Below are 12936 nucleotides of genomic sequence, written 5' to 3'. Positions count from 1 at the left end.
GAAAGTTAAGATCCAACACCATACCCAAATAATGAAAATTCTTATACATAACATGATTAAATTATTACATTATCCTTCAAGGTACATTATCCTTTAATAATTGTACAAACACAAAAATTAGCTATTTCATAAAATCAAGTTTTGTTTCTTTTTGTAAAATGACCTAATACCAATTCAACAGAATAAACACCACTATAATCACAAGGTTTTTGGCTTTGAAAATTCAAGATCTTGAAATAAAGCATGATGATATTTATTCAGTTTTGGCTTCCATGCAGTAATCTTAAAGTATCTATCCCAAGTTGGAATTCTTAATATATACTGTATACCTATTCTACTGACATCATAGGCCTCAATTTCAATGACCTTATAGACAAAGAGAAAATATAGCCGTAAAAGTTACTTCAGTAAATGACCATCAAGGGTTAGAAGGATAAAGGTACAATCTTTTGAGGCCAAAGCATCTTTCTTGATAAAAGCAGTTTTATACACATAATTCAAAACTTCCCTTAACTAAAATTGTTCAAGAATTCCATCCAATAATAATGAAATGTTACCATATTCATAATTTTTCTTAAAATTCTATTCATATTCCTGCCTTGATATCAATTCAAACAGAACTTACTTGAGATATCTGAGATGCTGTCATGGAACAATAAAGAGGATTCATTTCCACAAACGAGCCCCAATTATCAGGCAAATGTCGTGCTTGTGGATGATTCCCTGGCCCCTCATGCTGACCATGACATTCAAGGCACATTGGACATGGTACCAACCGGGTCACTAGGAATTTTCCTTCACTTGTATGCACAAATCTTGTGCCCAAAGTTGGGTACCTATTGGAAAATTCAATAATCAGAATAAAAAATTTAAAACAAGAATAAATTCTATCAAGTTATTTTAAGTATGGAGAACCACAGTAGTTAGTGTAAAGTTGAAAAACTTTACTGCTGATTTTCTTTTAAATAAAAAAATAGTTTAAAAACAAATAAAAAAAGTATTTAGTATTATTACCAAGTTTCTATTTTGTTTCTAATAAATCTTTTTTACGAACACGTAAGACACTGTGAATCCATAACGGTAAATCATTGGTATTCTTCGCCTCCAACTGTTTAGGAATGCCATTTTTATTTGTATTATCCCTCATAAAAACTATTACCATATAGTAAAAGACTGTTGATGATACTACATAAGAATAATTTCTGATCTCACAAAATTAAAGGACAAATACTGTTTCAAATTCCCCAGAACAAACTGGGGTAATAAATGCATACTCCATGCTTCTGTCCACTGCAACAATAATTTCACAAGTAGGAAAAGCTAGGGCAGTGGTACTGTCCAAATAAACCGCTATGGTCTTTCCCATTATTCACTGATCCACCTGAACAGAGGCTTTGTATACTGCTAATAAGTCGAGACAATTAACGTGCATTAGTTGCTCCTCTAAGCTCCAGAAGATCTTAGAGATGGTCATCATTTAAGGTTGCCCACCAACCCAGGCGAGATAGCTAAGAAAATTGAGTTATGTTATGTTTTCCCACTTCTGAAGATACTTCAATCCTGGCCAATGGTTTATCAATAGCTCCTTCAGATCTAGAGTTCTGTCCCAAAGTGAACCTACAAAAGTTTGACTTGGTGACATCCCAAAGAAAAAAGCTTCTCCAAGGAACCCATGGTGCTTAGCGGCCACATCCACACATGGGCTGTCTGAAAAACTTTCTTCTCCACTGGAAAAGCCCAAGAAGAAACTGATGCTATCCCTATCACTATATAGGTGATCAAGTGAGTAGATTGAAGAACAAACTTCTGAACCTTAAGAGTTAAGTTGTGGTGATGCCACAGATTCAAGAGTAATCTTTGAGACCGCATTAACCTTTTCTAGGAGAAATTCAGATAAACCTGGTCATGAATGGAAAGATGTAACCATTTGGATATTGGAGCAATCATTCTCATAAACAATTGAGGGGCTGTGCTCAGACTTAAAACCCATGCAAGTGAACTAGTACACCTTTTGACCATGAACAAATGCAGGAACTTTCGTGACTAAAGATGAACCAAACTGTGAAAATAACATCATACATATACCAAAGGCCCTTCCCCCAATTTTGGGGGGTAGCCGACAACAACAAGAAACAAAACAAAAAGGGGACCTCTACTCTCTACGTTCCTCCAGCCTAACCAGGGACTCAGCCGAGTTCAGCTGGTACTGCTAGGGTGCCACAGCCCAACCTCCCACATTTCCACCACAGATGAAGCTTCATACTGCCGAGTCCCCTACTGCTGCTACCTCCGCGGTCATCTAAGGCACCGGAGGAAGCAGCAGGGCCTACCGGAACTGCGTCACAATCGCTCGCCATTCATTCCTATTTCTAGCACGCTCTCTTGCCTCTCTCACATCTATCCTCCTATCACCCAGAGCTTTCTTCACACCATCCATCCACCCAAACCTTGGCCTTCCTCTTGTACTTCTCCCATCAACTCTTGCATTCATCACCTTTTTTAGAAGACAGCCATTTTCCATTCTCTCAACATGGCCAAACCACCTCAACACATTCATATCCACTCTAGCCGCTAACTCATTTCTTACACCCGTTCTCACCCTCACCACTTCGTTCCTAACCCTATCTACTCGAGATACACCAGCCATACTCCTTAGACACTTCATTTCAAACACATTCAATTTCTGTCTCTCCATCACTTTCATTCCCCACAACTCCGATCCATACATCACAGTTGGTACAATCACTTTCTCATACAGAACTCTCTTTACATTCATGCCCAATCCTCTATTTTTTACTACTCCCTTAACTGCCCCCAACACTTTGCAACCTTCATTCACTCTCTGACGTACATCTGCTTCCACTCCACCATTTGCTGCAACAACAGACCCCAAGTACTTAAACTGATCTACCTCCTCGAGTAACTCTCCATTCAACATGACATTCAACCTTGCACCACCTTCCCTTCTCGTACATCTCATAACCTTACTCTTACCCACATTAACTCTCAACTTCCTTCTCTCACACACCCTTCCAAATTCTGTCACTAGTCGGTCAAGCTTCTCTTCTGTGTCTGCTACCAGTACAGTATCATCCGCAAACAACAACTGATTTACCTCCCATTCATGATCATTCTCGCCTACCAGTTTTAATCCTCGTCCAAGCACTCTAGCATTCACCTCTCTCACCACTCCATCAACATACAAGTTAAACAACCACGGCGACATCACACATCCCTGTCTCAGCCCCACTCTCACCGGGAACCAATCGCTCACCTCATTTCCTATTCTAACACATGCTTTACTACCTGTGTAGAAACTTTTCACTGCTTGCAACAACCTTCCACCAACTCCATATAACCTCATCACATTCCACATTGCTTCCCTATCAACTCTATCATATGCTTTCTCCAGATCCATAAACGCAACATACACCTCCTTACCTTTTGCTAAATATTTCTCGCATATCTGCCTAACTGTAAAAATCTGATTCATACAACCCCTACCTCTTCTAAAACCACCCTGTACTTCCAAAATTGCATTCTCTGTTTTATCCTTAATCCTATTAATCAGTATTCTACCATACACTTTTCCAACTACACTCAACAAACTAATACCTCTTGAATTACAACACTCATGCACATCTCCCTTACCCTTATATTGTGGTACAATACATGCACAGACCCAATCTACTGGTACCATTGACAACACAAAACACACATTAAACAATCTCACCAACCATTCAAGTACAGTCACACCCCCTTCCTTCAACATCTCAGCTTTCACACCATCCATACCCGATGCTTTTCCTACTCTCGTTTCATCTAGTGCTCTCCTCACTTCCTCCATTGTAATCTCTCTCTCATTCTCATCTCCCATCACTGGCACCTCAACACCTGGAACCGCAATTATATCTGCCTCCCTATCATCCTCAACATTCAGCAAACTTTCAAAATATTCTGCCCACCTTTTCCTTGCCTCCTCTCCTTTTAACAACCTTCCATTTCCATCTTTCACTGTCTCTTCAATTCTTGCGCCGGCCTTCCTTACTCTCTTCACTTCTTTCCAAAACTTCTTCTTATTCTCTTCATATGACTGACCCAGTCCCTGACCCCACCTCAGGTCAGCTGCCCTCTTTGCCTCACGTACCTTGCGCTTTACTTCCACCTTTTGCTCTCTATATTTTTCATACTTCTCTATACTATTACTCTGCAGCCATTCTTCAAAAGCCCTCTTTTTCTCTTCCACTTTTACCTTCACTCCTTCATTCCACCATTCACTGCCCTTCCTCATACTGCCTCCAACAACCTTCTTGCCACATACATCACTTGCAATCCCAACAAAATTTTCTTTTGCTAACTTCCACTCCTCCTCTAAATTACCAGTTTCTCTTACTCTCACCTCGTCATATGCCATTTTCAACCTTTCCTGATATTTACTTTTTACCCCCGGTTTTATTAGCTCTTCAACCCTCACTAGCTCCCTTTTACATCCACCTACTCTATTCCCCCACTCTTTTGCTACAACTAATTTTCCTTCCACCAAAAAATGATCAGACATACCGTTAGCCATACCCCTAAACACGTGCACGTCTTTCAATCTTCCAAACATTCTTTTAGTTATCAACACATAATCCATTAATGCCCTTTCTACTACTCTTCCATTTGCCACTCTTACCCATGTATACTTATTTTTATCTTTCTTTTTAAAAAAGCTAGCACTTATTACCATCTCTTGTTCAACACACATATCTACCAGTCTCTCACCACTCTCATTTTCACCTGGTACGCCATATTTCCCAATGACACCTTCTACCTCTCCAGCACCCACTCTAGCATTTAAGTCACCCATAACAACTACATAATTCCTTCTACCCAGTCCTTCTACACACCTAGTTAATTCATTCCAGAACTCATTCCGCTCTTCTTCACTTTTCTCACTACCTGGCCCATACGCACTGACAAACGCCCAACATTCCCTACCCAACCTAACCTCTGTTATATCTAATGAGAACATCCAATCTCCTTGTTATATAACTGACAGCACTGATACCAGAGATGCCATTAGAAAATTTGTTTGAATGGAACATCAAGAACTGGCTTCCATTCTCCAGAATCTTTCGACACTCAAAGAAGACAATTATACAATCCTTCAAACAGAAAAAATACTTCCCTCATTACCCTCTTCTGCAACAGCGCTGTTAAAGAGCCTGAGATTTTACAAGGTTGTTGACAAACTAACCAAAGACAGTGAATAGGCATGGTACAGAGGCTAATGTCACTATCCAAGACAAGAGAGCATTGGATTTATTTTGTAGTGTCCTTCTTCTAGAAGTGCTACCTACAATAGGTTAGGTCTCTTCTACCATTACAATGTGGACAAATAGTCACTAAACTATTTTAACGGCTTCAACTTGAATCCAAGTCTAAGTTGTAGTATGCTTAGTATTGTTAGATGCATGAGGAAAGAGTAGAACATGAGGAGAATGTCAGGCTATTCAATGTATGTGTAGGCAAACCTGCTACTTACTTGCATAAAATGTCTCCTAAAAATTTATAATTTATAAGCAATGTTACAGTAATTTGCGCTAGTATTTTGAAGCAATTGAGTTTAAATGAATGCATGCTACTAGTAAAAGAACAAAAGTTCACTTTAATCTAATCTCCAGTCGATACTGCTTTCTAATTTGATTCCTCATTTCTTATAAGGAAGTGAAAAGTATTGGTATGTAAAAATCACTTAAAGTAAGCACTACATATTGAACGTCACAAAAACAAGATACAAAAAAGGAAAGAGAAAAAAATATTCCCGCAACATATTTCAAGTAAGATAACTTTCGATATCTATGATTAATAGAATGGTAATTTCCAACAAATGTATTTCCACCAAGTATCACTACTTAAATGTCCAGAATTTAGTCACTCAATAATTTTCTTATGCTATATCTGATGTATTTAGGTTCCAGAAATGTGTTTACATAGACAGATAATGTTTTATATATTTGATTAATAAATAACTTTACCTAAATTACCAATGGAATATGGTACTAAAACACCAATTGGACTGAAAGCTTTCTCTGATAACATCAGTCCTCATTATTAAATATTCTAAACCTTCAAAAAGCTTCCTATTTGAGAGTCTATTAGCAAACAATAGATACTTAAGTATATTTTGTATCACATAGAATTTTATTATCATTAACTATAACACTTACCAATCTTCTAATAACGTATCAATATGATCTACAGCTAAGGACAGAAGTTTGGCAACGCATTCTGGGGCAGGATCCAAAACAACAGACTGTATACCACAGGCCAAAATGTCTGTTGCTGCTGTGTTTGCAGCGTCACTCTCTTGAAGAGGACGCTTTATCACCACAGCCTCATTGGGAAGGCTAATTTCGAGTACTGCAGAATTTCCAACCTGTAAACAAATCAATAAATGGATAATATAGGATGTCCATCACATGCAATTTATTTATTTCAATCATATAGGTACCAGCATTTGTGGTTTGTGAATCTCCCAAGCTCGAGTATTTTATAACTAACAGAAGTATATTCGTGTAACTATGCATGCACCACCTGAACCTACAAGTAGCAATCAATCATCATCTGCATTTTTCATGAATCTGTAATGCAGCTATTTTTCATAACAGTTCTAATTACAGCTCTAATCACTTCATTCCCCAGTATTTTTTTTTACTTATCCCTATTTCAGTAAGTTATTCAATCACCAGTTTCTACTTCTGGGGAATGTTTTGACATTGACATTAATACTTTCACCTTGTTTATTAGTGATACTTTGTTATATTGCCTTCTGTTTATTATGTATATCAGTGTCTTTTCCCCTTTGTTACTTTTGTGGCTATTATTAATATGTTGATATTTTTGTGTATTGGCCATATCTTCCCAATATGCCCCCAGCGAACATGTAAAATGGTTAAGCCTTTAATGATTCGGTATCTTCTAGTGAATTCACGCTTCCCAGTCAATTGGATCTTGAAGCCCCATTTCCACACTACACTAAATTAAAGAAAGTGTCTGGTGGGCATATGTAGTTCCAGGTGGCAAGTGCTATTGAATTACCATATTTGTCTGATGAAAGATGGTTGACTTGGGCAAAGAGCAATGAAGATCATAAATGTGGGCCTGTATATTATATTAAAATTGATGAGTTTGTATGAAAATTAACAGATTTTAAAAGTACTTTGTATTTTCCCAAGCTATATAAATGTTAGTCCTTTAAAATAAGGAATATGTCTCCATGAGGTAGTTAATAACAAGGGGTTTGCATGAGTGAGTAGCCTCGCACCCCGACCAGTAGGAAACTTCACTTTTAACCATCAGCTCAAGAGAGAGGGGTGGTTGAGGTGGGAATTTTAACTTTAGGGGCTCATATTTGTACAGTAAGGTAAAATATAAATTGCTTTTAAAATTTGTTATTTGTTTTTATGCATATACAAACCTTTCATCTTTTCAAATAGGCACACTCAATGATTGGGGGTCAGAAGTCCAAGTCCAATTAAAATCAAAATGGTTATTTTTTTTTTATTCCCTGGGTGTGTCAATCTACCTGGTCTCATACAGGGGCAAATATGACTACATCAACCTCCAATCTGTCTTTCATACGGATGATTAGGCTGATAAGGCCTGGGCTACTAGCCAGCACTCACCACCTATCGTTAACTACCTTTTTAACAAATTCAGCAGCATTCCAACTCTCCTGAAGACATGTTCTCTATTTTAAAGACCAAAAGGTTTGTATGCATGTATGAACAACATTATATTTTATGCTATAAAGACAAAATGTTATTAATTACCAAAGATGTATGATACAAGTTATCATTTCTCCACTCCCTCTTAAATAACTCAATAAGTAAAACACTAGATAAAAAAACAGGACCAAAGTTTTCTTAGGGAAAACACTGAATTTGCAAAGTGTTACATATACTCTTAGTAATAAAATAGGTAATTAAATAAACAATTCTTACTTCAACATCTGACCAAACTCCTTCCTGACGAACTAAGAAACGCATGCTCTTATAATCGTAGAGATGATGATTTATCTGAGTGGATGTATGGTTTGGACCATTGTTTGGAGTATGGGGTCCATAGGATCCTTGAGAAATACCATACGAATTAATAGGTAAAACCTCTCTCATTCTGAAAAGAGTAGTATGAGCATAATGAAGCTCCATTCCTGTCTGCCAGCATACCCACTCTGCTTGTCCACCCAAAATAGACGAGAGGTCCCGATCATTCAGTACCTGCAAGTAAAATTACATATTTTTACATTCTAAATCACAGAAATAGGAGCTACAAAATAACATTTACATTTTTTAAATAGGGACCCTTAAACAGATTAGTCTATAAACTAAAAACGGATAAAATATGAGCCCATTCATATACTGTTGGAAAGTCACCTTTTTTAATACAATACAAGTCTTAGTAAAAATAGAAAAATACACTGTAGGCTACTTTCAAACTAATGTACTCTTTGCAAGGTCTCTTATTTTTCTGCTCCGAGTCTGGTCATTCCAGCAGGAACAGAAATAGAAACCATTAGACTGCATATGAAATACATTCTTGTATAATGTACAACTAAAATTAAATGAATAGAAAATAAAATTTTAATGAATCATAGTTTACACGTGAAATAACCAACAGACAGAGAGATACTGTATCTAAGCATTCATCCAAGCAGCATGCAAATGTAGTGAATTAAGCACATACCTCTCTTGGCATAACAAAGTAATTTCTTATAATGTCAACAACAGCATCATCTGCGAGAATTCTAGTAATGAGTCGTGACCAGAAACCAGAAGGAAAATAAGACATCAATAACAATCGACGAATTGCAGCATGAGGAGCAGAACGATGAGTTACTTGAAGAGCAGGTGTCTCTGGAGGTGCTGTTGTGTTTGTTTCAGCATTTTCTTTCTTTGGACTTCCTGCAAAAGATAAGATTCATTTAGGTTACAATCGATTGCATTGTTTACATACAGTCATACGCTGAAAAGACGACAAAAAACTGGAATTCTAGCCTTCTTAGAAAATGAACAACCAATTTCATCAACAATTCTCATCTTCTTTATGTTTATTTCTTTTTCTTTAAGAATTACATTGTTCTGTTACCTTAAGTCTAATTCAAGGTTTTGTCTAGCAGATTTTAATCTTAGACCGAAATTATAGCAGTGTAGATACATAACTGGGATAAACGATTAATAAGACACTTTTAAAAAGTTGAAATAAAAAATAAATATCAACTTGAGATAAAAATTCTGATAGTGTTTTTAACTATTTTCCCACTAATTTAAAAGAAATATCATGCTTAATAAAACCAAAGACGATAGTATTACTCTGACCAAACTTGACTTACAATTCCTAAAATTTCTTGCTCTAAGACTAATATTGTATCCTTAAAAACAGAAATTTTAAATTTTCATTCAAAATATTAAATGAAAAATTTCATGTTTTAGTTATGTTACTGTTATTGAACAGCCTGACCAAGCCATTAAGTTAACATTCTTAATGCAATAAAGGTAGCTCAAATAGTTTTCTATTAATAAACAGATTAATCTTTAGCTAATATGGGTACAGTATTTTACAGCTTGCAAAGAGCTAATCGCTCAATAAACTAAAAATTATGAGGTTTCTGAAAAAGTTTCTTCAGTAAATTTGTTTCCTAGACTTGATATTCACATTGGTTGATGACAGGATATAAGGAAAACAAAATATTCTCTACCTATAGCATCAGCTGTAAGCCCATGAGAAGACAGAGGTCTTGATGCTCTACGCTCTTCAGTGCTTGACATATAAAAGGATGAATTTCCAACCACAGTAGAACTAGAAGAACTTGAAAACTTCTTACCACGCATTGCCCAACCTCTTGATCTTACTGGAATCTGCAAATAATAATATATATCAATACATGCTGTAAAAAGAACAAAAAACCAAGAACAGCCTTGGGATAAGCTTTGTGCAATATTGCCAGTGGTTTTCGTGTAGCTGATAATGATGAATCTATACACCATAAAATATGTTTTCATTGTCCACTGTAAAAAGATTTCTAATATGATAACAAGACTAACAGTAACTGTTGCCTATATTAAGGTTTTGAATTTACTGCTTTATTGGAGTTTTTGGACCTGTTCCTGTTTTAACATTAACAACTACTGTTACTGTTACCTTGATGGACTCATTGTTAAATGAAACTGGTTTCCACAAAAGGGAAAATAAGTTAATACAACTTGGAGAGAAGGCCATAAAGACATTTTTTACATGTGAATCATAAAAATTGCCAGAGCAAGCCAAACTGGTGACATAACTGAATGAATATTACTGATGTCTTGAAGCATCAAATTTCCTAGTGCAAGAAGACTGAGTTACACCAAAGATGCAAGAGATGAATGGAAAGCATTTACTACTTGAACCTGTAATGCACTCAAAAATAACAATCATTAGCAAACAAATAGTCAAAATCACCTACAAAGACACTAAAAATTCCCAAGGCAAGGTCTCATAGGAAGGGCACAAGGAAGGCTTTGTTGTCACCTGTGAAGAAGAGGAAAGCAAGATATGACCAAACCCAGGGTCATTTTCTGCTTTAGGGAGAGGAAGACATATACAATCCGAGTTTATCTGGCAAACTATATTGGCTGCACAATTTTATGCGCTCCTTCAAAGATGTAGCGCACAAAAGGAATAGGTCCAAGGTCAACCCAGTCATGTATGTCTTCTGGAATGGCATGTTAGGAAGGTCCAAGGATTCCTTAAAAAGACCCAGTTCAAACTGCTTCAGACAGGGACCTTACCCTCAAGGGAGTTTTTCTCCTGGCACTGGCATCAGCCATGAGAGTCAAGTGAGATCCACAGAATATTTCACCAGGTCTCACACTCAGAGGAACGGAGAGAGAAGACATTCAAGTTTGTGCCATAATTTATGGCAAAGACTCAGAAACTAGCAATTTGGGACAAATGGTTCAAGTCTTTTTCCATCTCTCTGTGTACAACATCTGACAAGCTAAAAGAGCTTCTCTGCCCCATCAGGACTATCAGGGAGCACCTGAAACGGATGGCAAACTGCAGACCAACAATTCAGAACCTGTTTGTGGGCACAGGTAAGGTAAAGTTAAAGATCTATAGGAACACCGTCTCTTTTTGGCAATGGGAAGCGATCAGAGGTGTATATGAGAGTAAGGGTAATGAGACCTCTACTGCTATTAAGGCTCATAAAATGCGAAAGGTGGAGATGACAATGGCCTTCAGGAAGAATGTCTCGGTAAGATACATGCTATATGCAGGAGTATGGAAGAGACAATCAGCCTTCATGGTACACTACCTTCAGGAGGTTACGTAGACGTCTCCTTTGGGGCCGGTTGTAGCTGCCCAACAAGTTATTTAGGTCCTTGGCCAGATTGCATCTGAATCCGGACAAATTGTGAAAGTCTGTAAATGTACGTGTCTTTTTTCCCCTCCTTTCCCTTCTCCTATCTTTGACACAGTCCTTCGCCCAAGTAAGAAGCAGTATACCAGGTGACTCCTAAAGAGAAATATTAGTGTATGGTACATGGAACAAGGTCTTCTAGGGAAGAGTGAGAGGTTTGACCGGATGAACCCAGTTACTTTGATTTAGCCTACAAGGATGACACCTTCCAAAAATCCAAGAATTCCCCTGTTTCAGGGGTAGCCTGTATGGAACTACATCTAGTTGTCGCCTCCCTCCTATAAGACAGAGTATATGCCGGGAGAGCAGGGTAGTCACAAAAATTTCTCAGAGTCCGCTTCCCCCTCCTAACTGTGTCTCCAATCTAAAGGACAATGGGTTTGTATTCATATAAAAAGAAAATCACAAATTTTGAGTAATTTCCATTTTTCTTAACAATACAAACCCAAGTCGTTCAAAGGGTTACTTTCCACCTCACCACACCACAAACCCTTTAGCTCTGGGATCAGTATAGGGAATCGCCCCATGTGGGAGAATGGAATAACCCTCATCTCTTATAAACTCCTGCTAGTCTCCGCCACAGGAGGGTTTTGTTTAGCCAGCCAGATTAGTGATGCTGTTGCTTACTCCTATTTATAAAGGATTCGGTTTTGTACATTAAGAAAAGTACAAATGACTTATAATTTGTGATTTCTCATCTGCCAAGCATACATATCAACAACTGGGCATCTTTTCCTTTTATTGTGGGGGGGTTCACTTTATGCTTGAAAATAGTCATCCACATAGTAGTGTGAATTCTGATGTAACCATCAAAACCTATGAAAAATAGAAAGTAAGGTTTCTTAGGGCAATAGTCATGGGACCAGTTTTGTAAAGTGAACCCTCGCTACTTCGCGGTTCGACCATCGCGGATTCACCACTTCGCGGATTTTTTTCATAACCCATGTATATACATATATCGCGGATTTTCCGGAAATATCGAAAATACCGCGATGTGACCGATGGTGCGAGATTGGAGAAAGTAAGGAAAATTGAATCATGACTGATTTTCAATATAAATGAAACTTTGAGGAGCAACAAAGATATCATTTGTTAGAGAGATAGAGAGAGGTAAGGAATGGGAGGTAGTGAAAAGTAGCCCAGAGAGAGAGAGAGAGGTAGAGGTAGAGAGAGAGAGAGAGAGAGAGAGAGAGAGAGAGAGAGAGAGAGAGAGAGGTAGAGAGAGAGAGAGAGAGATGGAGGGGGGTTTAAATGTAATAAACAAAAAAATTTGATAGGTTATAACACATTGGTGCTTATGTAATATCAACTGTATACTGTAGACGGTTTGAATAAGTTAAGAAATGGTATAAACGATACTTTGTTAGTGTATTCGTACACACTCAAGAGCGGCAGCTAGATGACAGCTGATCTAATCACAGCCAAAAGTAAAACAAAAAGAAGTCAACAATACTCGATTTTTAAAACACACCCGAAATTTAAAAACAAAAGTA

General features: G+C 37.4%; 1 protein-coding gene across 12 annotated transcripts in view; it reads right to left on the bottom strand.

Annotated features, from left to right (window-relative positions):
• The window catches only part of Lrrk (Leucine-rich repeat kinase), a 638733-nt gene that overhangs the window by 48793 nt on the left and 577004 nt on the right, over nt 1-12936 (bottom strand). For all 12 annotated transcript variants that reach the window (XM_068364492.1, XM_068364493.1, XM_068364495.1 and 9 more), the window contains 5 exons: nt 9743-9902; nt 8731-8948; nt 7989-8264; nt 6213-6421; nt 626-836 (listed from right to left, as the gene is read on the bottom strand). In XM_068364492.1, coding sequence (XP_068220593.1) covers nt 626-836; nt 6213-6421; nt 7989-8264; nt 8731-8948; nt 9743-9902 — 1074 coding nt within the window. The remainder of the gene's footprint in view (nt 1-625; nt 837-6212; nt 6422-7988; nt 8265-8730; nt 8949-9742; nt 9903-12936) is intronic.

This window comes from Palaemon carinicauda, chromosome 41 (assembly GCF_036898095.1).
Source record: "Palaemon carinicauda isolate YSFRI2023 chromosome 41, ASM3689809v2, whole genome shotgun sequence".
Classification (NCBI taxonomy): domain Eukaryota; kingdom Metazoa; phylum Arthropoda; class Malacostraca; order Decapoda; family Palaemonidae; genus Palaemon; species Palaemon carinicauda.
This window is presented reverse-complemented; position numbering and strand designations above follow the sequence as displayed.